Below are 27,824 nucleotides of genomic sequence, written 5' to 3'. Positions count from 1 at the left end.
TAGGACATATACGGTGAACCAGAACTCCAACAAACTTTAAGAGGTGGTAGTTTGGACCAAATCGAAAAAGAAAAAAAAAAAGAAATTGTAAACATGGGCTTTAAAATGTGTACCTCAAGAGCCATGACCACTTAATCTTCAATACTGTGAAACACATCTCTTCTACTGCAAGTTTTATGACCAGACAAAACAATTGCCCAGCCGTAACTGGGAGATGCCTCATCGGAACTACAACATACGAAATATTAGTTCACTTTATTATATGAATGATAGATTTGCTTAACTTGATACTATCCATTGCCATTTGAGTGCTTTATAATTTACAACTGTCATTGAATATTAAAGTATCACTTGATGTACTAATTAACAAGCTCATCTCTTGAAGTAAAATATTCAACATTTATATAAGTACATTTCCAATTGAGAGCCTTGAACAATGCTTTAATCCTATTTGCTGATGACTTCATCAGTTGGGGTCATGAAGTGGGGCAGAGTGGTTCTATGCTCAGCTCTATATTGACCTCCACGCGAGGGCACTGCTGTATTGAAAGAGAGAGGGCGTGTCATCTTCAGCCTCTCCCATTTGTCATTGCGTATTGTAGCAAGCCATTGCTAACATCTGTAATATTGATATGAGTTGCCCAACTTTGGTGTGGTGCTGTGATCTTTGGATGATACCACAATAAGCTCTTTACTTCCTATATTTTGAGAGGTGGTAATATAAACTAAAGCAAGGAAAAAATGTCTGGTAGTCATGTCCTCTAAAATCTGTACTGTAAGACTATGAGAATCTCATTCTGAGGTATAACAAAATGCAATAGTGATGATATAATTAACAATCATATTAACAAATTGAATAGACTGTGAAGAATTTTTATCATGGGTAGGGTACCATTTTATCTGAGAAAATACACATCTATTAGTCATTATTGTGTGTACTGTATTAGCCTAATTTACTGAGGAAGAGAGAAAAGGGTTCATCGTATTCACAATGGGACCATGGTGGTACAGGTGTTAGACTGCAAACGTGGATATTTAAATTTTTTATGTGCCTACATGTTGAGTAACCATAGGAAGATGTGATCATTTGTAATACAATTCTGGTCTGTAGAAACATTTATTTCATCTTGTTTTACAGCGAGAAGATTTGGGAGAGAGTGCAGAGAAGAAAAATTTACCACATGGGCGTGAATCCGCTAGTGCAGAGACTTCAAAAGTAACAGCAGTGTCGGTAAAGGCTGTCACAACAGGAAATGGTGGTAAACTTGGGTCTCAAGGAGCAGAAAAGAAAAAACGTGACAACAGTGTGACTGACTCAAAAGATGGCAGTGAACAGAATAAATCGAATAAAGCATCACCATCAAAGTTGGAAAAGGCAAGTGAAAAAGCACCTATTAAAATGGAAGAAAAGAAACAAGTAACAAAATCTGAAAAGCAGGTTGTCAAAAATGAAAAAGCCATAAACCGAAATGATGATAAACCAAAGCAAAACAAAATTGAAGAATCAGGTGACAAAGGAAGCAAAGCAGTTGTAAATGATTCAAAGGTATCGTCAGTTAATGAGAAACAACAATCAAACAAACTGGAGACAAAATCACTTCCTGCTGTAAAGACAGAGGACAAGCAGTCACATGCAAACAAATTAGAGAAAGAGACAGAAATTAAAGAAGCTTCCCTCAGAAATGAAAAAGTAGGAACTCAAGCCACTCAGCCAGAGATACCTGCTCCTCCTGTTGGCACTCCAGCTGCCAGAAAGAAGAAAAAGAGTGAGTTGGCAACATTGCAGCAGATGAGTGAGTATAATTTATTTTGTAATTTTTGTTTGTTGCTACTTCAGCTGTGACATGAATTCCTGTGGAAGTTCGTTTGGAGTATTTTTGTTATGATAACAGTGTCAACATATTAAAATGGTGGAATTAATTTAAAACTCAAATCGGGGTACAAAGTGAAGTCGTGCATTAGAACACTCATATTCAGTATGATATGGATTCAAACTGCCATCTTGCCATACAGGTTTCATTAGTCTGTGATTTACCTAAATCATTAAGGGGAATTCCTAGTTTTCTGCTCCACTTTCCCGAAAGTGAGCTTGTGCTCGGCTCTGGTGACCTCGGTGACTTCGTAAAATCTTGCAGAATTGTTGTCCTGCAAGAGATGTAATAGTATGCCTAATCATCACTGTGAAGATGCACGCAAAACATTCCACAAGTCTCATGCATATTTGACCTTTTTATTGTTGGCTTTGCCTTTCCAACTTTAATTTACAGGTCAAGCAGTTACATCTAATATGGAATGGTAGTGTACATTAAAGCTGTCTTCTTACCAGATTCCCAGGAATTCTGGAAGGTTACAAATAGAAGACACCCTGTGACTTGAAGTACCATTGAATTTAACCTGCATTAGGAAGCTCTTAATTGATGTAATAAGTCTACATAGCTCTAAACATCGTGACAGAAATGTATTCATTACTTTCAATCTACAGCTCACGGTTTAGCAGTTAGTGTCACTGCCTCCAGATCACGGAGTCCCAGGTTCGGTTCTCTACCACATGAGAGATTTTCTCCGCTCGGGGACCGGGTTGTTTGTATTTTTCTAGTCATTTTACGTCATCTTTCTCAGATGTCGAAATGGCATCAAATAGGATTCGCACTACATGATCGAACTACTTCCGATGGTCTGTAGTCAGTGGAAACACAGTGTTAGCTGGGATGTCTTTCATTTGCACTGTTGACTACACGGAGTTAACATTGTCGTAAAACACAAAATCTCAAAGAAAGAGCGGATCACAATCTGTTGTTAGAACACTCCTTAATTGAAATGGCCTCGGAAGTAAATAGAGCAGAGCAAGACAAATTGGGTCAAATTAAATTCGTCTCCGTTTCAAGTAACTATTTTGAGCTAATGAGCGTTTAATGCTGTTGGTTTCCATGTGATTCATTGCTCGGAAAAGTTTTTGAGCATTAATTTTTCCCATATTTTTTTTCCCCTACCGTTCATATCGCTCATGCTCCCGATTTTGCCTAAGGTTATCAGCTGCTCTTATTTTATTACACAGACACGTCGGTTGTACAGGTCAGCAACAGCAGGCGGCGCGTGCGAAGCCACCGAGGCGAGCCGTGAGTTCGTATCACACACACACACACACACACACACACACACACACACAGTCTCGCGCGCGCGCTTCACTGTCAAGGCCAACTGCAGGTCAGTTGGCTCGCTCTTAATAAACGGAGATAAAAATTAACTTGACGTAGTGCAGTGTGTTTAAAGACGTCTATCGAGTAATAACTTACTTGACGTCGATGTATGTTGATAGAGCACTTCGTGCTAATAGGGATCTTTTTTCTGACTGTGAAATCCGTTAATAATCTGTTGCATATACAAGAAGTAAACAACTCCCCACTGAAATGACCTGAGCAGCTACTGTGTAGTTTAAAAAAACGTTCCGTTAAGACATAAACTGAAGATACAGAGAAAAAATGCGGCAAGAGTTGGCGTGCACCGGCAGTGTTCTAATTTTTCTCTTGACATAAAACACTTCACGACATATACAAAAATATATGTATCCATCGCAGAAATTCGGCTGCGTAGTTCTCCTCCAAGGCATGCGTTTCACGGAAACCCAAGTACGAGCTAAGCGTGGTTAGTTACACCATATAGTCGAGTGAACTGTGTGCTGATAACTAGAACGAATGGACGTGACTATCCGTTATTCATCATGTGTCATGAACTCTACTGTTCTCCCGTGGAGGCATTTTTAACCATATTAACCGACTGTAGAGCTAGTGGAAATAAGAAAAATAGCCTGTAAGTAGGTGATGGTTCACCCGAATTTTTTGCTGCTGTATGCCACGTCCTGTGACCAGTTACTATGACGAACGCTATGCACTGATATAGTCGCTGGCGCGAAGTATGTGAAAATAATTGTTGGCGACTCATTGTTTATCTTAATGGTGGGACTTTGCAGATAATTCTGTAACTAAGGACTTAGTCTCACAGGGAAGATTCCAATAATCACAGAAAGCTAGTAAAATAGCCATCTCGTAAGATATGAAACGGAACGTTATCCTTGTAACTGACAAGTAACTAGATTCTGGGAGAATGGAATTAATGTTCCCGATGTTTGATGTGTGATTTGCGTCGTCCCTTCTTTCACAAAGCTTGCTGGTATGCCATTAATGCGGGGTGGGCGGAGGGGGTGGGGGGGGGGGCCGTTTGAGAGAGAGAGAGAGAGAGAGAGAGAGAGAAGTCTCCTGGATTACTTAAAGCCACTTAATACAAAAAATCATATGAAACGAGTTTCTTAGCACGTCCTATCTCCCGTGTGTCTTTTCAAAACACTGTACTTCTCCACGGAAAGTTTTGGAAAGCTTTAGTTGCGTCGGATGCTTAGGGTCTAAGGCACATAAAAAGCCTACTCCGCGATATAAGCTGGTGTGGCATCTGACGTTAATTTCGTGGAACGGGTGAACGAAATGAATCGCAAATCTTTTCAAAATAAAACTCAAAACTAATGCTACCACTTTGTGATAGGTACGCACTACGTGCGATAATCTAAACTGAGGGAGTGTAGTGTGTATGAAATTTGTGTGGAATACTTCCGGTAGTCTGATTTTAATAGTCGTTAACATTGCGTGGGTAAACGCAAAACTGTGTGACCACATTTGCATGCAAGAAAGTCAGATTTGTACATTCTGTCGCGTGACTTTTATAAATTAACGAGCTGCTGGAGTTTAACGCGAGTCTGGCTTACAGGCTCCGGAATATTTTTATTTTTCAGTAAGAGCACAATATTACCTTTCCTGGCGCTCGTACTTCATTTCTCTGTAAGAGATGATTGATTACTGGCGCAGTAATTACAACGACCAACTTCGAAGCTAGGTATGGCTAGAATTGTTCAGTGAATCACTTCTTGAAAGTGACAGCGTTCATTTCCGAATGGTAGTCACTACTACTTTTTACGCCTAAATGCAAGTTCACTCTCAGAAACGAAATCAGAAGAGTCAGCCAGCATTTAAGTTACCAGAGAACATTTTCCTAACGGAATGTGAAACCGCCAGTGCCACCACTCGTTTTCCAGCAGGTATTCATGGAATGATTTACACATGTTTAATCAAGGTGACGCACTGGAGAATTACCTGTTTCTCTTGCATCATGTATCTTTATAAATGTTGTGCTTCGTGCTGCTTCTATGTCACTTATTTCCAAAACTCCCTTCTTAAAATGTTTAAAAACATTGTATTGTAAAATTATTTACATGATGATGAAGCGCTACTTTTGAAGCCAATTTTCTCAGGCATAATTGTAACAAGTTTTATTTTATGTGAGTGATCCCTTCTTATATACATTTTAAACAAGAAGCGTTTTAAAACACCGTTGTCAAAACCGTCTATTTGTGTTACAGGTTTCTTGCGATTTCGATCATTTTCAGGCGATACAAAAACAAATTTTCGTACTATTCTCTGTACGGTTCTCTTGCCGACAAGTGCTTCTGCAGTTCATTCTTGAGTCTCCAAAATGACAAAAATAGAAGTCTCGCCTTCAGATTCACATTTGAAGATGATTTAAATGCGGGACATAAACCTTCTCGACTGCTTGCGAAGCATCTACATCTACGTGATTACTCTGCCATTCACAATTAAATACCTGACAGAGCGTTCATAGAACAACCTTAAAGCTGTCTGTCTACCGTTCTACTATCGAACACCGCATGGGAAACAAGAATACTTTAACCTTTCCATACAAGCTCTAATTTATTTTATTATGATCATTCATGTCTATGTACGTGGGCGCCAACAAAGTATTTTCACATTCTGAGGAGAAAGTTAACAACTGAAATTTCATGAGAAAATCTTACGAAAACGAAAAACGCATTTGTTTTGATGATTGCATTCCCTATTCGCGTATTATATCCGTGGCAGTCTCTCCCCTATTTCGCAAAAATACAAAACAAGCTGCCCTTCTTTGAACTTTTTCTATCAGTTCTATCTGCTATGGATCCCACGCCTGACAGCAATGCTCCAGAAGAGGGCGGAAAGAGCTTAGTGTAAGTAGTCTCCTTAGTAGACCTGTTGTACTTTCTAAGTGTTCTACCAATAAATCGCTGTCTTTAGCTTGCTTTCCACACATTATCCATGCGATAGCTGCATTTTAAGTTATTCGTAATTGTAATCCCTAAGTATGTAGTTGACTTTACGTCCTTTAGAATCGTGTGTTTTATTCTATAAACCGAATTTATCGGATTCCTTTTAGTACTCATGTGGATTACGTCAAACTTTTCATTATTTAGTCAGTTCTCACCATAAAGACGACTTATCAAAATCGTTTTCAGATTTATTTCAATCTCTGACGTTATAAGACGGTAAATCGCAGCATCATCAGCAAGCAGTCTAGGAACACTGCTCAGATTGTCTCCTAAATCGTTTATTAGATCAGGAATAGAGGAGCGCCTAAAACGCTTCCTTGGAAACGCCAATCACTTCTGTTTTACTCGATGATATTCCGTCGGTTCCTACATACAGTGAACTTTCTGACAGTAAGTCACGAAACCAGTCGCACGACTAAAACGATACTGCATAGGCACGCAAGATAATTACGTTGCCCGTACGGAATTTCACATTCATTGCCGTCACGTGACATTTTCATTTGGAAGTCACGCTAAAATGTTTACAGATAAACATTCACGGCTAAGCTGGTACAAGAAAGCAACATCTACATCTGAGTTAATAATTCGGTCACGCTGTTAATGAAATGGCATTGTCGCAAAATACTGCTACAGGGAGAGAGATTCATGCAGTCCAGTTCGTATCTCGCGGCTAGCGACGCGGCAAGAGAATGAATCTTATTGGCTACTAGCAGTTAATGGTGGTGGATGCGCAGAACGGCTACCAGTAAACACTAGATTCTTTAAACAATAAAACGCAAAACTATTGAACTTCTATGTATAAAACTACTAGAAACTACAGATTACAAATAAATTGATGTTTAAAATATTTGGCATTAAGCATGTAAGCAGTAGTGGGGCAATAGGGGCAGCAGGACAATGTGCTAGTGCGAGTTTCCTACATTCGGGAGCAAACCAACCGTTCTGCTAAAAGTATTATGACCCCCATGGAGAAAATCTGACACTTAGACAGGCCCTTAACCTATTGTTCAGTTAAGGGGTTTTCCAAAGAACCACCCACTCCCCCTATACCTCACACCCCCCTCCCCCTATACCTCACGCCCCCCCTCCCCCTATACCTCACGCCCCCCCTCCCCCTATACCTCACGCCCCCCCTCCCCCTATACCTCACGCCCCCCCTCCCCCTATACCTCACGCCCCCCCTCCCCCTATACCTCACGCCCCCCCCCCTCCCCCTATACCTCACGCCCCCCCCCCTCCCCCTATACCTCACGCCCCCCCCCTCCCCCTATACCTCACGCCCCCCCCCTCCCCCTATACCTCACGCCCCCCCTCCCCCTATACCTCACGCCCCCCCCTCCCCCTATACCTCACGCCCCCCCCTCCCCCTATACCTCACGCCCCCCCCTCCCCCTATACCTCACGCCCCCCCCTCCCCCTATACCTCACGCCCCCCCCTCCCCCTATACCTCACGCCCCCCCCTCCCCCTATACCTCACGCCCCCCCCTCCCCCTATACCTCACGCCCCCCCCTCCCCCTATACCTCACGCCCCCCCCTCCCCCTATACCTCACGCCCCCCCCTCCCCCTATACCTCACGCCCCCCCCTCCCCCTATACCTCACGCCCCCCCCTCCCCCTTACCTCACGCCCCCCCTCCCCCTATACCTCACGCCCCCCCTCCCCCTATACCTCACGCCCCCCCTCCCCCTATACCTCACGCCCCCCCTCCCCCTATACCTCACGCTCCCCCTCCCCCTATACCTCACGCCCCCCCTCCCCCTATACCTCACGCCCCCCCCTCCCCCTATACCTCACGCCCCCCCTCCCCCTATACCTCACGCCCCCCCTCCCCCTATACCTCACGCCCCCCCTCCCCCTATACCTCACGCCCCCCCTCCCCCTATACCTCACGCCCCCCTCCCCCTATACCTCACGCCCCCCCTCCCCCTATACCTCACGCCCCCCCTCCCCCTATACCTCACGCCCCGCCCTCCCCCTATACCTCACGCCCCCCCTCCCCCTATACATCACGCCCCCCTCCCCCTATACATCACGCCCCCCTCCCCCTATACATCACGCCCCCCCCTCCCCCTATACATCACGCCCCCCCCTCCCCCTATACATCACGCCCCCCCCTCCCCCTATACATCACGCCCCCCCTCCCCCTATACCTCACGCCCCCCCTCCCCCTATACCTCACGCCCCCCCTCCCCCTATACCTCACGCCCCCCCCTCCCCCTATACCTCACGCCCCCCCCTCCCCCTATACCTCACGCCCCCCCCTCCCCCTATACCTCACGCCTCCCCCTCCCCCTATACATCACGCCCCCCCTCCCCCTATACCTCACGCCCCCCCTCCCCCTATACCTCACGCCCTCCCTCCCCCTATACCTCACGCCCCCCCCTCCCCCTATACCTCACGCCCCCCCCTCCCCCTATACCTCACGCCCCCCCCTCCCCCTATACCTCACGCCCCCCCCCTCCCCCCTGCGGGTCCGGGGATTAGAATAGGCCCGAGGTATTCCTGCCTGTCGTAAGAGGCGACTAAAAGGAGTCCATCCCCCTCACGGGGGTAGTTCGCGCCTACGTCCGGAGACGGACGGTTCCACGACCTATAATCGTGGTCTTTTTGGTCTTTCACTTTTCGTTTCTTCTGTCCTTTTGGTGGTTCCTTTCTTTGCTCTTCTCCACCTCACTGTGTTCCTTACTCTTTTTCTTGACTTCTCCTTGCCTTCTCATTGCCTTTTTCTCCTTGCCTTCTCATTGCCTTTTTCTCCTTGCCTTCTCATTGCCTTTTTCTCCTTGCCTTCTTATTGCCTTTTTCTCCTTGCCTTCTCTGGTCTCCGCCTCGGCGTTTGAGACAGTCTGTCCTTTTTCTCCCTCTCTCTCTTCTTTTTCCTCTTCTTCCTTCCTCCCTGTGCGTGTCTGAAGGCCGACCCACGCGTTCGCACGCGTAGCCAGTGACGGGGTAACGCGTAAGTCCCCGCCCTGGGTAGACATGTAAGGCACGCGCGTACCCCCTGGTAAAGGCCAGGCCCGGGGAGGGGTGATTGCCTGAGCTGATACCTTCTGACCATGCCGATTGGTCCCTCCGTCTGTTTCTCGGGAGGTGTGACCTGAGGTGTGAACATTCACCTAAGGCGGGAGTGCCCTCTGAGAGGGTCCCCACAAGGAAGGAGCGCGCCATCGGAGACGCTGGCAATCATGGGGGATTCCTCCGCAATGGATTCTACTCCATCGCTTTCGACTTCGACCCAAAAACGGAAACGTGACCAGCCAACAGTGACAAAAGTACTACCGCCTGCCCCACAGTTCCTCGTAGTTTCTCGCACTGAGGACGGAAAGGATTTTTCCTCTGTCAACCCTTTTGTTATTCAGAAGGGCGTTGATGCCATAGCCGGATCTGTCAAATCTTGTACCAGGTTGCGTAACGGCACCTTATTACTAGAAACTGAGAGTGCCTTTCAGGCACAAAAACTGCTTCGGGCCACCCTCCTGTACACGTTCCCTGTCCGGGTGGAGGCCCACCGAACTTTGAATTCGTCTCGTGGTGTAGTGTATACTAGCTCCCTCGACGGATTGACTGACGAGGAGCTTCAATCTTTCCTCGCTGAGCAGGGCGTGACGGCTGTCCATCGGGTCATGAAAAAGGTCAACAACGACCTTGTACCGACCCGGACACTCTTCTTGACCTTCGATAGTGTTAAGCTGCCATCGCGCATCAAGGCCGGCTACGAGGTTATTTCTGTTCGCCCCTATGTCCCGACACCTACGCGCTGCTACCAGTGTCAGCGTTTCAATCACACTCGACAGTCTTGTTCCAATGCGGCTAAATGTGTCACTTGTGGCAGGGATGCCCATGAGGGTGACTGTCCACCTCCGTCTCCTCATTGTGTGAACTGTCAGGGTGACCATGCCGCATCCTCCCGCGACTGTCCTGTCTATAAGGACGAACGTTGCATCCAAGAAATTCGTGTCAAAGAGAAAGTGTCCACCTCGGCTGCTCGCAAGCTATTGGCTAGTAGGAAGCCCACGCTGCTCCCAGCGGGGAAATATAGTACTGTCCTCGCCTCTCCTCGGACTACCCGGGAGGTCGCAACCCAGACATGCGATCTGACCTTCAGCACCACGGTCGTCCGTTCGGCCAGTGCTAAGATCGCGCGGTCGACGTCTCCTCTTCCTCCCATCACACCACAGACACCAGCCATTTCCTCAGCTTCTGCTAAGTCAAAGACCCCGCAGTCAGATGCACGGTCCTTCAAGAAGGAACCCTCCCGTGCAGACTTCCTCCGTCCCTCGACCTCTCAGCCTTCGACCGGTACTTCCACCAAACGTCCTTCCAAAAAGGCGCATAGGAAGCACAGTTCTCCTTCTCCGCCACGGCGCATCTCTTCTCCGGCGCCACCCAGCGGTTGCCGCCCCAGGCCGTCATCCGTTTCGCCTGGCCGCACCGCCGGTAGCCGTACATCTGGCCGTTCACCGGCGGAGGAAGCTCCCCCTCCCGGCCATCCTCCCGAGATGGCCGATGACCCTATCGACCCCATGGACGATGACTGTCCGCCTCCTGATAGCGGCGGCAGTGCTCGCTCGAAGCCAGGCCCTCAGCGGCCTTCGAGGTGACCCCTTCTCTCATCTTCCTTTTCTTACGATGGCACTTATTCACTGGAATATTCGCAGCATTCGCTCCAACCGAGAGGACTTGAAGTTGCTGCTCCGCTTGCATCGTCCGCTCGTCGTAGCCCTCCAGGAAACGAAGCTACGCCCATGCGATCGCATTGCCTTGGCACACTACACCTCTGTGCGTTTTGACCTACCCCCTATGGTAGGAATCCCAGCTCATGGAGGGGTTATGTTGCTGGTCCGGGATGATATTTACTACGATCCCATCACGTTGCACACCGGCCTGCAGGCCGTCGCCATCCGCATTACTCTCCCCACTTTTACGTTTTCCTTTTGTACCGTTTACACTCCCTCGTCATCTGCCGTTACCAGGGCAGACATGATGCAACTTATTGCTCAGCTACCTGCACCGTTTTTGTTAACTGGAGACTTCAATGCCCACCATCCCCTTTGGGGTTCTCCAGCCTCCTGCCCGAGGGGCTCCTTGTTAGCAGACCTTTTCAACCAGCTCAATCTTGTCTGCCTCAATACTGGCGCCCCTACTTTTCTTTCGGACACATCTCATACCTATTCCCATTTAGACCTCTCTATAAGTACTCCCCAACTTGCCCGCCGGTTTGAGTGGTATGCACTTGCTGATACATATTCGAGCGACCACTTCCCGTGTGTTATCCATCTCCTGCAGCATACTCCCTCTCCGTGCTCCTCTAGTTGGACCATCTCCAAGGCAGACTGGGGGCTCTTTTCTTCCAGGGCGACCTTTCAGGATCAAACCTTCACAAGCTGCGATCGTCAGGTCGCACACCTCACGGAAGTCATTCTCGCTGCTGCTGAATATTCCATCCCTCACCCTACTTCTTCTCCACGTCGCGTACCGGTCCCCTGGTGGACCGCAGCATGTAGAGACGCTTTACGTGCTCGTCGACGTGCTTTACGCACCTTTAAACGCCACCCTACAGTGGCGAATTGTATTAATTATAAAAGATTACGTGCTCAGTGTCGTCGTATTATTAAAGAAAGCAAGAAAGCCAGCTGGGCTGCTTTCACAAGCACCTTCAACAGTTTTACTCCTTCTTCTGTTGTCTGGGGTAGCCTGCGCCGGCTATCTGGCACTAAGGTCCACTCCCCAGTTTCTGGCTTGAAGGTCGCGAATGAAGTCCTTGTGGCCCCTGAGGCTGTCTCCAATGCCTTCGGCCGCTTTTTCGCCGAGGTTTCGAGCTCCGCTCATTACCACCCTGCCTTCCTCCCCCGCAAACAGGCAGAGGAGGCTAGGCCACCTGACTTTTGCTCCTCGAATTGTGAAAGTTATAATGCCCCATTCACCATGCGGGAACTCGAAACCGCACTTGGCCGATCACGGTCCTCCGCTCCAGGGCCTGATTCTATTCATATTCAGATGCTGAAGAACCTTTCTCCTGCGGGTAAAGGTTTTCTTCTTCGTACATACAATCGCATCTGGATTGAGGGACATGTTCCCGCATGCTGGCGTGAGTCTATTGTTGTCCCGATTCCTAAGCCGGGGAAGGACAAGCACTTGCCTTCCAGTTATCGACCTATCTCGCTTACCAGCTGTGTCTGTAAAGTGATGGAGCGAATGGTTAACTCTCGATTGGTTTGGCTGCTTGAGTCTCGACGCCTACTTACCAATGTACAATGTGGATTTCGTAGGCGCCGCTCTGCTGTTGACCATCTGGTTACCTTGTCGACCTTCATTATGAATAACTTCTTGCGGAAGCGCCCGACCGCGGCTGTGTTCTTTGATTTAGAGAAGGCTTACGACACCTGTTGGAGGGCGGGCATTCTCCGCACCATGCATACATGGGGCCTTCGCGGTCGCCTCCCTCTTTTTATTCGTTCCTTTTTAATGGATCGACAGTTCAGGGTACGTGTGGGTTCTGTCCTGTCCGACACCTTTCGCCAGGAGAATGGGGTGCCACAGGGCTCAGTTTTGAGTGTCGCTCTGTTCGCCATCGCGATCAATCCAATAATGGATTGCCTCCCAGCTGATGTATCAGGCTCCCTTTTCGTGGACGATTTTACCATCTATTGCAGCGCGCAGTGTACTCGTGTCCTGGAGCGCTGTCTACAGCGTTCTCTTGACCGTCTTTACTCGTGGAGTGTCGCCAATGGCTTCCGTTTTTCTGCCGAGAAGACGGTCTGTATTAACTTCTGGCGCTACAAAGAGTTTCTCCCACCGTCCTTACGACTTGGTCCCGTTGCTCTCCCAATCGTGGAGACAACCAAATTTTTAGGCCTTACCTTTGACAGGAAACTTAGCTGGTCTCCACATGTGTCATATTTGGCCGCCCGTTGTACCCGTTCTTTAAATGTCCTCCGTGTTCTCAGTGGTATGTCGTGGGGAGCGGATCGAACCGTCCTACTTCGTCTATATCGGTCGATCGTCCGCTCCAAACTGGATTATGGGAGCTTCGTATACTCCTCTGCACGGCCCTCCATCTTACGCCGCCTCAACTCCATACAACATCGGGGTTTACGACTTGCGATCGGAGCATTTTATACCAGTCCCGTAGAGAGTCTTCATGCTGACGCTGGCGAACTGCCACTCACTTACCGGCGCGATATACTGCTTTGTCGGTATGCCTGTCGGCTACTGTCAATGCCCGACCATCCGTCTTATCGTTCCTTTTTTGACGACTCTCTTGACCGTCACTATAGGTTGTATGTCTCTGCCCTGCTACCCCCTGGAGTTCGCTTTCGTCGCCTCCTTCAACACCTTAATTTTTCACTCCCTGCAACCTTTCGAGTGGGCGAGAGCCACACGCCACCTTGGCTCCAGGCTCAGGTCCGCGTTCACCTTGACCTCAGCTCGCTCCCAAAAGAGGTCACCCCCAGTTCGGTCTACCACTCCCGTTTTTTGGAACTTCGTTCGACGTTCATCAACATGACGTTCATTTATACAGATGGCTCTAAGACCAATGACGGCGTCGGGTGTTCCTTTATAGTCGGGGCACAAAGTTTCCAATACCGGCTCCATGACCATTGTTCGGTCTTCACAGCTGAGCTCTTTGCCCTCTACCAGGCTGTTCTTTACATCTGCCGCCACCGACATTCTGCTTATGTCATCTGCTCAGATTCCCTGAGCGCTATCCAGAGCCTCAGTGATCGGTACCCCGGTTCACCCTTTCGTACACCGGATCCAACGCTCTCTTCAGCGGCTGGTGGACGTCGGTCCGCCGGTTAGCTTTATGTGGGTTCCTGGCCATGTCGGTATCCCTGGGAACGAAGCTGCAGATGCCGCGGCCAAGGCTGCGGTCCTCCAGCCTCGGACAGCTTCTTGTTGTGTCCCTTCGTCCGATTTTAGCAGGGTCATTTGTCGGCGCGTTGTGTCGCTGTGGCATGCCGATTGGGCTGCACTTACCGACAACAAGCTTCGGGCCTTAAAACCTCTTCCCGTGGCTTGGACGTCCTCCTCACGCCCTTCTCGGCGGGAGGAGGTCGTTTTAGCAAGGTTAAGGATTGGCCACTGCCGGTTCAGCCATCGCCATCTGCTGACGGCTGCACCGGCGCCGTTCTGCCCATGTGGGCACTTGCTGACGGTTAGACACATTTTAATGTCCTGTCCCGATCTTAACCAACTGCGCCTCGATCTTAACCTGCCTAATACTTTCGATGACATTTTAGCGGATGACCCACGAGCAGCTGCTCGTGTTCTTTGTTTTATCAATTTGACACACCTCGCTAAGGACATTTGATGAAGTTTTTTAATCCTATGCCTGTCAGTCTGTCTTTTATTGTGTTTTTCCTTTTAGTTGTTGTTGTCAACTTGTGGCTCGCGGTGCATTTTTAGAGTAGTCAGGGCGCTAATGACCATTGAAGTTGTGCGCCCTAAAACCACAAAAAAAAAAAAAAAAAAAAAAAAAAAAAAAAAAAAAAAAAAACGCCCCCCCCTCCCCCTATACCTCACGCCTCCCCCTCCCCCTATACCTCACGCCTCCCCCTCCCCCTATACGTCACGCCTCCCCCTCCCCCTATACCTCACGCCCCCCCCCCGTCCCCCTATACCTCACGCCCCGCCCCCTCCCCCTCTACCTCACGCCCCGCCCCCTCCCCCTCTACCTCACGGCCCCCCCTCCCCCTCTACCTCACGTCGCCCCCCTCCCCCTATACCTCACGCCCCCCTCCCCCAGTGCGTCTCGCCCCCCGCCCCTCCCCCAGTGCGTCTCGCCCCCCGCCCCTCCCCCAGTGCGTCTCGCCCCCCGCCCCTCCCCCAGTGCGTCTCGCCCCCCGCCCCTCCCCCAGTGCGTCTCGCCCCCCGCCCCTCCCCCAGTGCGTCTCGCCCCCCGCCCCTCCCCCAGTGCGTCTCGCCCCCCGCCCCTCCCCCAGTGCGTCTCGCCCCCCGCCCCTCCCCCAGTGCGTCTCGCCCCCCGCCCCTCCCCCAGTGCGTCTCGCCCCCCGCCCCTCCCCCAGTGCGTCTCGCCCCCCGCCCCTCCCCCAGTGCGTCTCGCCCCCCGCCCCTCCCCCAGTGCGTCTCGCCCCCCGCCCCTCCCCCAGTGCGTCTCGCCCCCCCCCCCGCCCCTCCCCCAGTGCGTCTCGCCCCCCCCCCGCCCCTCCCCCAGTGCGTCTCGCCCCCCCCCGCCCCTCCCCCAGTGCGTCTCGCCCCCCCCCGCCCCTCCCCCAGTGCGTCTCGCCCCCCCCCCGCCCCTCCCCCAGTGCGTCTCGCCCCCCCCCCCGCCCCTCCCCCAGTGCGTCTCGCCCCCCCCCCGCCCCTCCCCCAGTGCGTCTCGCCCCCCCCGCCCCTCCCCCAGTGCGTCTCGCCCCCCCCGCCCCTCCCCCAGTGCGTCTCGCCCCCCCCGCCCCTCCCCCTATCCCTCTCCTTCCTCCTCACCCCTAGTCCTCTCCCTCCAAGTTGTCATAGGCAGTAGCTACATCCATTGTGTTCACCATGAAGTCTGGAGTCGGACCTAGTTCACAGCACCACCACCAGAGGACACTGTTGTCCTCTCCCCTCCTGTACATAATCCAGAATGGCGGCTGCGGCTCAGGCTGTGTCCAGCTGCTGGACTGCGAGGAATTGTTCACTGTTTTCAATTGTAGAGATGTCTCTACTGGAGGAGGAGTATATTATCTGTAACCATGCATCTGAGGACTGTGTCGATAGCAATGACATTTGGTGAAGATAAATTCATTAATGAAATAATGAAGATGCAGCAGGATGGGGCTAATTTATGCTTTGCAACTGATGCTGATAAATGTGTGTGCTGTAACTGTAGATCATTTGATAATTGTCCACTCAGACTTCCAAAGTGCAAGAGCTAAGACATTCACTCCAGTGCATGCACTCTGCAAGTGTGTCTGCGACAGAGAGAGAGAGAGAGAGAGAGAGAGAGAGAGAGAGAGAGAGAGAGAGAGAGAGAGAGAGAGAGAGAGATTTCTTAGTCCTACAGCTGTTCTGGTTTTCATCAGTTTTCTGAAATGGCGAGTGGGCTTATTTTTATATTTGCTGCTGGTGGAGTCAGGAATGTTATTTTCCTCTCTTCTCAAAGCCCACACCAGTGTATAAGCTCAGATGGGAAAATCAGAATAATTACAGAAACATAATTCGAAGCACCGTCCTACAGATGAGTAAAAGGACTGGGATTTTCGATGTTTTACAGCAGCTGGTCTGGAGATGTTCTAAAGTCACAATGGTGGATGAGGGACAGCATCCTGTCGGGTGTGGATGGTCTGCTTGGGCATGACTCTACACAGTCGAACAAAGAAGAAATCACTTTACTCTTTGTCATCGCAGAACTTTCCGCTGATACCTTTCTCCTGTCTTGTTCGAGCCAGTCTGTAGAGGCTCCTATGCCCCACACAAAGAATGTCCTGTAGATAGAGAATTCTCATTGGCTACCCACCAAACTGCTGCAGCTGCTGGTGTGGGAGCACCGTCCACGATTTTCTGCAGATGAGAGGCAAAAGTATTTTGTAGACACGAAAACACCATACAGCACTCATATTGAACTGACAGTTAAACCTTGCAAAATTGGCTTACAGATAATAAAATAAGAAAATTATCACCAAAGACACTTCCTCAATTAAACTGCTCTGCTAATGCAAAGGAAAGCTTGAATTTTTCAGTGTGAAACCTGTCAAACTGCAGCTGCTGCTGATGTGAGAGCTCTGTCCGCTGTTTTCTGCAGATCAGACATTCAGCGGAAAACTATTTTGTACAGATTGAAGGAAAAAAACACATGGTAGCCATATTGCACTGATAGGTAAACCCTGCAAAAGTGGTCTACAGATTATGAAATACAGAAAAACTTATTCAGTTGCACTGCTCTGCTCCTGTTGAGGAGTGTGAAACCGATCTGCAACCAGGCTATATCACAACATACCATATCGATGTAGTTAACACAATTCATATCCTGCATCATACGAAACCATCACTTCTGCATCCTGCATATAACTATTGACCATCATACACTTGTACATACCATGTGAAGACAGCCAGCAATGGGCCAACAGGGGCATCAGGAAGGTTTGTTAGTGCGGGTTACCTACATTCAGGGGCAGACCTATTGTTCTGCTAAGAGGATTATGACCCCTTGGGGATAATCCATCCTTTTGATTGATAGGTCCTTATCCTATTGTATGGTTAATGGGTTTTCCAAGGAATCCCCAACCCCTCTACTCCCCCTCTCCCACGTCTGGGACATCCCCTCGCCAATACAAGCACTCTTTTGATATCAATTTGACTGACTAATTGATTTAATCTATCAATTAACCCATCCCCTTCTGGGAAACCCCCAGCCCCCCCCCTCTCGCCCACCTTGCAATTGATGGGGAAAAGACTGTTGATCGCTGTTTGGCGGGATATCGATTTTAGTGTAGGGAATGTTGTACAAGCAATTTCGACAATATGTGGAATATTGTTTAAGTAAACAATTGGTGATAAAAGGCTGTGTTTGGAACATAGTTTATTCATTTAGTTAAAGAATTTATTTGGAAATTGACAGCAGTGTATGGAACACTATTTAAACAGTTTACAGGATACAATGTGGTGTATGAAATGTAGTTTATTTAAAGATTGTGTCAGGAAATAGATTGCTATATGTAATATTTAAACTGTTGTGGCACTTTTTTTGTATTCTGGTCAGGAATGGAAACACAGAATATGCTCAGTTTATATTACCCGCTGGAATGAGACATTATTTTCCTCACTTCTCAAAACATACTGGTGTCTAACCACAGATGGGAAAATCAGAACAATTACATATCTAAAAGTTCTGGAGCGGACATACGTGTTGGAGTTAAGGCATCCTCTGCAAACTGATGTCTTGGGGCTTTCGAGATCGGCTACTCCTTTCCCCCTGTGGGTCTGGGGGTTAGAATAGGCTCGACGTATTCCTGCCTGTTGCAAAAGGCGACTAAAAGGAGTTTCACCCGTTTCAGCCTTTATGTGATGGTCCCCAGTCGGGTTTGACCTCCATTCTTCAGAATTTTCCCGAAGAGCGGGCCAATTGGGGAAGGGCACCTTCCAAGGTGCATTGTGTCCATCATGCATTGAGATCTTTAGCCCACTTTCTTGTTGTGGCATTGCAGTCCTGCCCATTCTCCATTTCTTGGGTGAGGACACCTTCCTGGGTGCGTTTTCCACCATGCACTATGCAGTGTCGATTTCTGCGTCGACGGTGACCATGGACTTCTTTGCATCTTTGCATCTTATATCCAGCACGGTAGCCAGTCCGTTGTGGTAGGGCCACCATGTAGCCTGTTCGTTGTAGCCCCCTGACCACACAGAGATTGCTCTACTGATGCCTGCGCCGTTAACTCCCCATGTATGCTAAGGCGTAGATGCCCATCACCCTGGGGCAACGGGATTCCAAGCAATGGCCATCCTGCCCGTAAGGAGGGCCCCTGGTCAGAGTGGGTGGTATCAGGGCAGACGACGTGCGATGAAGTGTACAATGTCAACATGGTGATCAAACACCAGCAGTCTCTAAGCGTTCAAAGTCTCAGTACAATGCAAGGAAGTATGATTCTAAATCAAGTGCTGGAAGTTCAGTCATATGTCTTCCTGTTGGACTTCAAGCATCACATGTCCAGATTGTGGACGTCCATCCCATCCCAATATATGCCTGCCTCCCATCTGTGTCAACTGCGGAGAGAGTCATTCCTTTTGCCCACCAGACAGCAGGATTTTACAGCGAGAAAGGAAAATGGTAGAATAAACGACTCTGGACCGACTGACTTACACTGAGTCTAAGAGGAAATTTGAGCATTTACATTGTATGGCTATGACCTCCTCTTATGCTCTGCTATGAGAACAGTTGCAGTCCCATCAGTTCCATGAGTTCCAGTCGGCTCTCAGAGCCGGAAGACTGCACCTGCCCTTTGGTGGAGGGGGGGGGGGGGGGCAGTTCCTCTCTGTTGCTCCTGCACCACCTACCTTGGGAGCACTGTCCCCCCAGCTATCAGAGACACCAGTCCCCCACTTCTCATCTGGAGAAGCATAAGTCTTCTTCGGCCCCTCTTACAAGGACGGGGTCCCTTGAGTCGCTCCCTGCCCAGGTTTCAGCTAGTGGAAAAGGTAACACCAACCAGTGGCTGAAGTGCCCAAATGGAGCTGGTCACAGGGCTTCACAATCATCCTCCATCCCGGAGATGGAATCAGTGAAGCCTTCCCAGCCAGAGAAACCCGAAGATCAGTGAGAGAAATCCAGAAAGTAGACTCCCAAAACCAGGGGGATTGCGGTGACACCCACACCACTGCTGCTTACAAGCTCTGCGTGTGAGGCTGAGGTGAAGATTCTGGGGTCCACTGAGGACCTAGATCTCGCCGCACCCTCAGGCAAGCTGGATATAGCATGTTCAGGAAATAAGTCTGTGGCAGCCAGTGACCCTGAAGTGTATAATGCCTCATTGACTATTACGTGCCTTCCCAGTCTCACAATCAAGTCATCCTCCAGTGGAATTGCAACGGTTTTTTCCACCACCTGGCTGAACTATGGAAACTGTTAAGCTTTACACCAGCTTTCTACATTGCCCTCCAGGAAACCTGGTTCCCAGCAATGCGGACCCCTGCCCTTTGTGGCTACTGGGCATATTACAAGAACCCTAGTGAATATAATGGAGTGTCAGGTGGAGTTTGCTTCTGTGTCCTGAACTCGGTCTGTAGTGAACATGTGCCCCTTCAAACCCTTCTTGAAGCTATGGCCAGAATAAGGACAGCGCAGGAAATAACTGCCTGCAATGTATATCTTCAACCAGATGGTGCAGTACCCCTGAATGTATTAGCTGCACTGATTGATCAACTTCCTAAACCTTTCCTACTTCTGGGAGATTTTAATGCCCATAACCCATAGTGGGGTGGTACCATACTTACTGGCCGAGGCACAGATGTCGAAATTTTACTGCCGCAATTCGACCTCTGCCTCTTAAATACTGGGGCCGCCACACATTTCAGTGTGGCTCATGGTAGCTACTCAGCCATTGATTTATCAATTTGCAGCCCAGGACTTTTCCCATCCATTCCCTGGAGAGCACATGACGACCTGTGTGGTAGTGACCACTTCCCCATCATCCTGTCACTTCCTCATCATCATGCCCATGGACTCCTACTCAGGTGGGCTTTAATTAAGGCAGACTGGGTAGCCTTCACCTGTGCTGTCCCCCCTGCGGGTCCGGGGGTTAGAATAGGCCCGAGGTCTTTCTGCCTGTCGTAAGAGGCGACTAAAAGGATCCATCCCCCTCAAGGGGGTAGTTAGCGCCTGCGTCCAGAGATGGACGGTCCCTCGACCTATATTTGTGGTCTTTTTGGTTTTTCACTTCTCGTTTCTTCCTTCTTTGGTTGGTTCCTCACTTTGTTCTTCTCCATCTCACTGTCTTCTTTACTCTTCTCCTTGCCTCCTTCTCCTTGCCTCCTTCTCCTTGCCTCCTTCTCCTTGCCTCCTTCTCCTTGCCTCCTTCTCCTTGCCTTCTCTGGTCTCCGCCTCGGTGTTTGAGACAGTCTGTCCTCTCTCTCCCTCTCTCTCTTCTTTTTCTTCTTCTTCCTTCCTCCCTGTGCGCGCCTGAAGGCCGACCCACGCGTTCGCACGCGTAGCCGGTGACGGGGTAACGCGTAATTCCCCGCCCTGGGTAGACAAGTAAGGCACGCACGTACCCCCTGGTAAAGGCCAGGCCCGGGAGGGGTGATTGCCTGAGCTGATACCATCTGACCATGTCGAGTGGTCCCTCCGTCTGTTTCTCGGGAGGTGTGACCTGAGGTGTAAACATTCACCTAAGGCGGGAGTGCCCTCTGAGAGGTTCCCCTTAAGGAAGGAGCGCACCACCGGAGACGCTGGCAATCATGGGGGCTTCCTCCGCAATGGATTTCTCTTCTTCTCTCTCGACTTCTGCCCACAAACGGAAACATGACCAGCCCCCAGTGACAAAAGTACTACCGCCTACCCCACAGTTCCTCGTCATTTCTCGATCTGAGGATGGAAAGGATTTTTCCTCTGTCAACCCTTTCGTTATCCAGAAGGGCGTAGATGCCATAGCCGGATCTGTCAAATCTTGTACCAGGTTGCGTAATGGTACCTTGTTACTAGAAACTGAGAGCGCCTTTCAGGCACAGAAACTGCTTCGAGCCACACTCCTGTACACGTTCCCTGTCCGGGTGGAGGCTCACCGAACTTTGAATTCGTCTCGTGGTGTGGTCTATACTAGATCCCTCAACGGATTGACTGACGAGGAGATTCAATCTTTCCTCGCTGAGCAGGGCGTGACGGCTGTCCATAGGGTCATGGAAAAGGTCAACAATGACCTTGTACCGACCCGGACACTTTTCTTGACCTTTGATAGTGTTAAGCTGCCATCGCGCATCAAGGCGGGCTACGAGGTTATTTCTGTTCGCCCCTATGTCCCGACACCTACGCGCTGCTACCAGTGTCAGCGTTTCAATCACACTCGACAGTCTTGTTCCAATGCGGCTAAATGTGTCACTTGTGGCAGGGATGCCCATGAGGGTGACTGTCCACCTCCGTCTCCTCGTTGTGTGAACTGTCAGGGTGACCATGCCGCATCCTTCCGCGACTGTCCCGTCTATAAGGAAGAACGCTGTATCCAAGAAATTCGGGTCAAAGGGAAAGTGTCCACCTCGACTGCTCACAAGCTATTGGCTAGTAGGAAGCCCACGCTGTTCCCAGCGGGGAAATACAGTACTGTCCTCGCCTCTCCTCAGACTACCAGGGAGGTGGCAACCCAGACATGCGATCTGACCTTCAGCACCACGGTCGTCCGTTCGGCCAGTGCTAAGATCGCGCGGTCGACGTCTCCTCTTCCTCCCATCACCCCACAGACACAAGCCCCTTCATCAACTTCTGCTAAGACGAAGACCCCGAAGTCAGATGCACGGGCCTTCAAGAAGGAACCGTCCCATGCAGACTTCCTATGTACCTCGACTTCCCAGCCATCGACTGGTACTTCCACCAAACGACCTTCCAAGAAGGCTCATAGGAAGCACATTTCTCCTTCTCCGCCACGGCACATTTCTTCTCCTGCGCCACCCAGCGGTTGCCACCCCAGGCCGTCATCCGTTTCGCCTGGCCGCACCGCTGGTAGCCGAACATCTGGCCGTTCACCGGTGGAGGAAGCTCCCCCTCCCGGCCATCTTACCAAGATGGCCGATGAACCTATAGAACCAATGGACGATGACTGTCCGCCTACTGATAGCGGCGGCAGTGCTCGCTCGAAGCCAGGCCCTCAGCGGCCTTCGAGGTGACCCCTTCTTTCATCTTCCTTTTCTTCTTACGATGGCACTTATTCACTGGAATATTCGCAGCATTCGCTCCAACTGAGAGGACTTGAAGTTGCTGCTCCGCTTGCACCGTCCGCTCGTCGTAGCCCTCCAGGAAACGAAGCTACGCCCATGCAATCAAATTGCCTTGGCACACTACACCTCTGTGCGTTTTGACCTACCCCCTGTGGTAGGTATCCAGCTCATGGAGGGGTTATGTTGCTGGTCCGGGATGGTATTTACTACGATCCCATCACGTTGCACACCGGCCTGCAGGCAGTTGCCATCCGCATTACTCTCCCCACTTTCACATTTTCCATTTGTACCGTTTACACTCCATCGTCGTCTGCCGTTACCAGGGCAGACATGATGCAACTTATTGCTCAGCTACCTGCACCATTTTTGTTAACTGGAGACTTCAATGCCCACCATCCCCTTTGGGGCTCTCCAGCATCCTGCCCGACGGGCTCCCTGTTAGCAGACCTTTTCAACCAGCTCAATCTTGTCTGCCTCAATACTGGCGCCCCTACTTTTCTTTCGAACACATCTCACACCTATTCCCATTTAGACCTCTCTATATGTACTCCCCAACTTGCACGCCGGTTTGAGTGGTATGCACTTTCTGATACATATTCGAGCGACCACTTCCCGTGTGTTATCCATCTCCTGCAGCATACCCCCTCTCCGTGCTCATGTAGTTGGACCATCTCCAAAGCAGACTGGGGGCTCTTCTCTTCCAGGGCGACCTTTCAGGATCAAACCTTCACAAGCTGCGATCGTCAGGTCGCACACCTCACGGAAGTCATTCTCACTGCTGCTGAATATTCCATCCCTCACACTACTTCTTCTTCTACACGTCGCGTACCGGTCCCCTGGTGGACCGCAGCATGTAGAGACGCTTTACGTGCTCGTCGACGTGCTTTACGCACCTTTAAACGCCACCCTACAGTGGCGAATTGTATCAATTATAAACGATTACGTGCACAGTGTCGTCGTATTATTAAAGAAAGTAAGAAAGCCAGCTGGGCTGCTTTCACAAGCACCTTCAACAGTTTTACTCCTTCTTCTGTTGTCTGGGGTAGCCTGCGCTGGCTATCTGGCACTAAGGTCCACTCACCAGTTTCTGGCTTGACAGTCGCGAATGACATCCTTGTGGCCCCTGAGGCCGTCTCCAATGCCTTCGACCGCTTTTTCGCAGAGGTTTCGAGCTCCGCTCATTACCACCCTGCCTTCTTCCCCCGCAAACAGGCAGAGGAGGCTAGGCCACCTAACTTCCGCTCCTCGAATCGTGAAAGTTATAATGCCCCATTCACCATGCGGGAACTCGAAAACGCACTTGGCCGACCACGGTCCTCCGCTCCAGGGCCTGATTCTATTCATATTCAGATGCTGAAGAACCTTTCTCCTGCGGATAAAGGTTTTCTTCTTCGTACTTACTATCGCATCTGGATTGAGGGACATGTTCCCGCATGCTGGCGCGAGTCTACTGTTGTCCCGATTCCTAAGCTGGGGAAGGACAAGCACTTGCCTTCCAGTTATCGACCCATCTCGCTTACCAGCTGTGTCTGTAAAGTGATGGAGAGAATGGTTAACTCCCGTTTGGTTTGGCTGCTCGAGTCTCGACGCCTACTTACCAATGTACAATGTGGATTTCGTAGGCGCCGCTCTGCTGTTGACCATCTGGTTACTTTGTCGACCTTCATTATGAATAACTTCTTGCGGAAGCGCCCGACCGCGGCTGTGTTCTTTGATTTGGAGAAGGCTTACAACACCTGTTGGAGGGCGGGCATTCTCCGCACTATGCATACATGGGGCCTTCGCGGTCGCCTCCCTTTTTTTATTCGTTCCTTTTTAATGGATCGACAGTTCAGGGTACGTGTGGGTTCTGTCCTGTCAGACACCTTTCGCCAGGAGAATGGGGTGCCACAGGGCTCAGTTTTGAGCGTCACTCTCTTCGCCATAGCGATCAATCCAATAATGGATTGCCTCCCAGCTGATGTATCAGGCTCCCTTTTCGTGGACGATTTTACCATCTATTGCAGTGCGCAGTGTACGTGTTTCCTGGAGCGCTGTCTTCAGCGTTCTCTTGACCGTCCTTACTCCTGGAGTGTCGCCAATGGCTTCCGTTTTTCTGCCGAGAAGACGGTCTGTATTAACTTCTGGCACTACAAAGAGTTTCTCCCACCGTCCTTACAACTCGGTCCCGTTGCTCTCCCATTCGTGGAGACAACAAAATTTTTAGGTCTTACATTTGACAGGAAACTTAGCTGGTCTCCTCATGTGTCATATTTGGCTGCCCGTTGTACCTGTTCTCTAAATGTCCTTCGTGTTCTCAGTGGTATGTCGTGGTGAGCGGATCGAACCGTCCTACTTCGCCTATATCGGTCGATCGTCCGCTCCAAGCTGGATTATGGGAGCTTCGTATACTCCTCTGCACGGCCATCCATCTTACGCCGCCTCAACTCCATACAACATTGGGGTTTACGACTTGGGATCGGAGCGTTTTATACTAGTCCCGTTGAGTCTTCATGCTGAGGCTGGTGAATTGCCACTCACCTACTGGCAAGATATACTGCTTTGTCGGTATGCCTGTCGGCTACTGGCAATGCCCGACCACCCGTCTTATCATTTCTTTTTTGATGACTCTCTCGACCGTCAGTACGGGTTGTATGTCTCTGCCCTGCTACCCCCTGGAGTTCGCTTTCGTCGCCTCCTTCAACACCTTAATTTTTCACTCCCTGCAACCTTTCGAGTGGGCGAGAGCCACACGCCACCTTGGCTCCAGGCACAGGTTCGCGTCCACCTTGACCTCTGCTCGCTCTCAAAGGAGGTTACCTCCGGTTCAGTCTACCACTCCCGTTTTGTCGAACTTCGTTCGAAGTTCATTAATATGACCTTCATTTATACAGATGGCTCTAAGACCAATGACGGGGTCGGGTGTTCTTTTATTGTCGGGGCACAAAGTTTCAAATACCGGCTCCATGGCCATTGTTCGGTCTTCACAGCTGAGCTCTTTGCCCTCAACCAGGCTGTTCTTTACGTCTGCCGCCACCGACATTCTGCATATGTCATCTGCTCCGATTCCCTGAGCGCCATCCAGAGCCTCAGTGATCCGTACCCGGTTCACCCTTTCGTGCACCGGATCCAAAGCTCTCTTCAGCAGCTGGTGGACGTCGGTTCTCCGATTAGCTTTATGTGGGTTCCTGGCCATGTCGGTATCCCTGGGAACGAAGCTGCAGATGCCGCGGTCAAGGCTGCGGTCCTCCAGCCTCGGACAGCTTCTTGTTGTGTCCCTTCGTCAGATTGTAGCAGGGTCATTTGTCGGCGCATTTTATCGCTGTGGCATGCCGATTGGGCTGCACTTACAGACAACAAGCTTCGGGCCTTGAAACCTCTTCCTGCGGCTTGGACGTCCTCCTCACGCCCTTCTCGGCAGGAGGAGGTAGTTTTGGCCCGGTTACGAATTGGACACTGCCGGTTCAGCCATCGCCATTTGCTGACGGCTGCGCCGGCGCCGTTCTGCCCATGTGGGCAATTGCTGACGATCCGCCACATTTATCGTCCTGTCCGGATTTTAACACACTGCGTCTTGATCTTGGCCTGCCATGTACTCAAGATGCCATTTTAGCGGATGACCCACGAGCAGCTGCTCGCGTTCTTCATTTTATCAACTTGACAAACCTCTCTAAGGACATTTGATTATGCTGTTTTTTTTTAATCCTATGCCTGTCAGTCTGTCTTTTATCGTGTTTTCTGTTTCGTTGCTGTTTTAAACTTGTGACTCGCGGTGCATTCCTGACGTAGTCTGGGCGCTAATGACCGTTGAAGTTGTGCGCCCTAAAACCACAAAAAAAAAAAACAAAATAAAAACCTGTGCTGTCGCCATTGAATCTCCCCCACACAGTAACATTGATGTGATGGTTGCGCAGGTGACTAGCACAGTTGATTCTGCGGCAGAAAACACAATAGTCAGATGATTAAACATGTGTCGTTTGATTACAAGCGATATCTTCTCATCGTCTTCAGCCAGCTCTGGTGCGATAGCATCTTTCAATCGCAGTGGCGGGAGAGCACCATCATTCCGGGCCTAAAACGCAGTAAAAATCCGCTTGATGTGGATCGCTATTGGCCAATCAGCCTCACCAGCGTTCTCTGTAAGCTGCAGGAACTGATGGTGTGTCGGCGGTTGGGTTGGGTCCTAGTCACGTGGCCTACTGTCTCCGTGTCAGGGCAGCTTCCGCCAGGGTCGCTCTACCACTGATAATCTTGTGTCCCTTGAGTCTGCCATCCGAACAGCCTTTTCCAGACACCAACACCTGGTTGCCGTCTTTTTTTACTCGAGTAAAGCATACAACACGACCTGGTGACATCATATCCCTGCCACATTGCATGAGTGGGGTCTCCGGTCCCACTTCTGATTTTTATCCAGAGCTTTGTCTCGCTCCATAATTTCCGTGTCCAAGCTGGTGCCTCCCATTGTTCCCCCCCATATTCAGGAGAATGGGGTTCCTCAGGGCTCCGTATTGAGTGTACCTCTATTTTTAGTGGCCATTAACGGCCTAGCAGCAGCTGCAGGGCAGTCGGTCTCCCCTTGGCTATATGCAGATGACTTGTGCATTTGGTATTGCTTCTCCAGTACTGGTGTTGCTGAACAGCCCTACAGGGAGCCATTCGCAAGGTGCAGTCATTGGCTCTAGCCCACAGCTTCCAGTTTTCAGCTGTGAAGTCATGTGTCATGCATTTCTGTCAGCATCGTACCATTCATTCATAAACAGAACTTTATCCTGATGGCGATCCACTCACTGGAATATTCTAGGCTGCTCGACACACTAACCGAGGCAAAAATTCAATCTTACCCCTCTGATCAGGGTGTCATTGCCCATCGTGTAATGAAAAAGGTAGATTCCTCCTAAGTGCCCACCCACACTCTTTTTCTCACCTTTGATACTGGTGCTTCTGTCCAAGACTAAAGTAGGCTATGAAATTATCACGCCCCTGCCGTACATTCCAATGGGCCTGCTATCTGTGTCATTGATTCAACCACACTAGAATGTCTTGTCGACACGCAGCCAGATGTGTAACCTGTGGTAGGTATGTGCACGTGGGCAATTGTCCACCTGCTTCTCCCCGCTGTATCAACTGCAGTGGCACACACACTGGCTCCTCTCGGGATTGTTCCATTTATCTTGATGAGTGGGCTGTCCCAGAGATCTGGATAAAGGAAAAAGTACCTTACCCAGTGGCTTGCAAGTTATTCTCTAGATGCAAACCGTGTGTTCTCCTGTCTGGCATCTATAGTTCTCTTCTTGTTACCTCTCCCTCCATGAAGGACTTGACCCCGCAGACATGCAACCTC

General features: G+C 50.1%; 1 protein-coding gene across 9 annotated transcripts in view; it reads left to right on the top strand.

The window, feature by feature from the left end:
* Nucleotides 1-27,824, top strand: part of LOC124795129 (kinectin) — a 357,860-nt gene that overhangs the window by 24,353 nt on the left and 305,683 nt on the right. For all 9 annotated transcript variants that reach the window (XM_047258994.1, XM_047259000.1, XM_047258993.1 and 6 more), the window contains one exon: nt 1,139-1,793. In XM_047258994.1, the coding sequence (XP_047114950.1) occupies nt 1,139-1,793 (655 nt within the window). The remainder of the gene's footprint in view (nt 1-1,138; nt 1,794-27,824) is intronic.

This window comes from Schistocerca piceifrons, chromosome 4, assembly GCF_021461385.2.
Source record: "Schistocerca piceifrons isolate TAMUIC-IGC-003096 chromosome 4, iqSchPice1.1, whole genome shotgun sequence".
In the NCBI taxonomy this organism is placed as follows: domain Eukaryota; kingdom Metazoa; phylum Arthropoda; class Insecta; order Orthoptera; family Acrididae; genus Schistocerca; species Schistocerca piceifrons.
The sequence above is the reverse complement of the archived record's forward strand: the minus strand, read 5'-3'. Positions and strand labels throughout refer to the sequence as shown.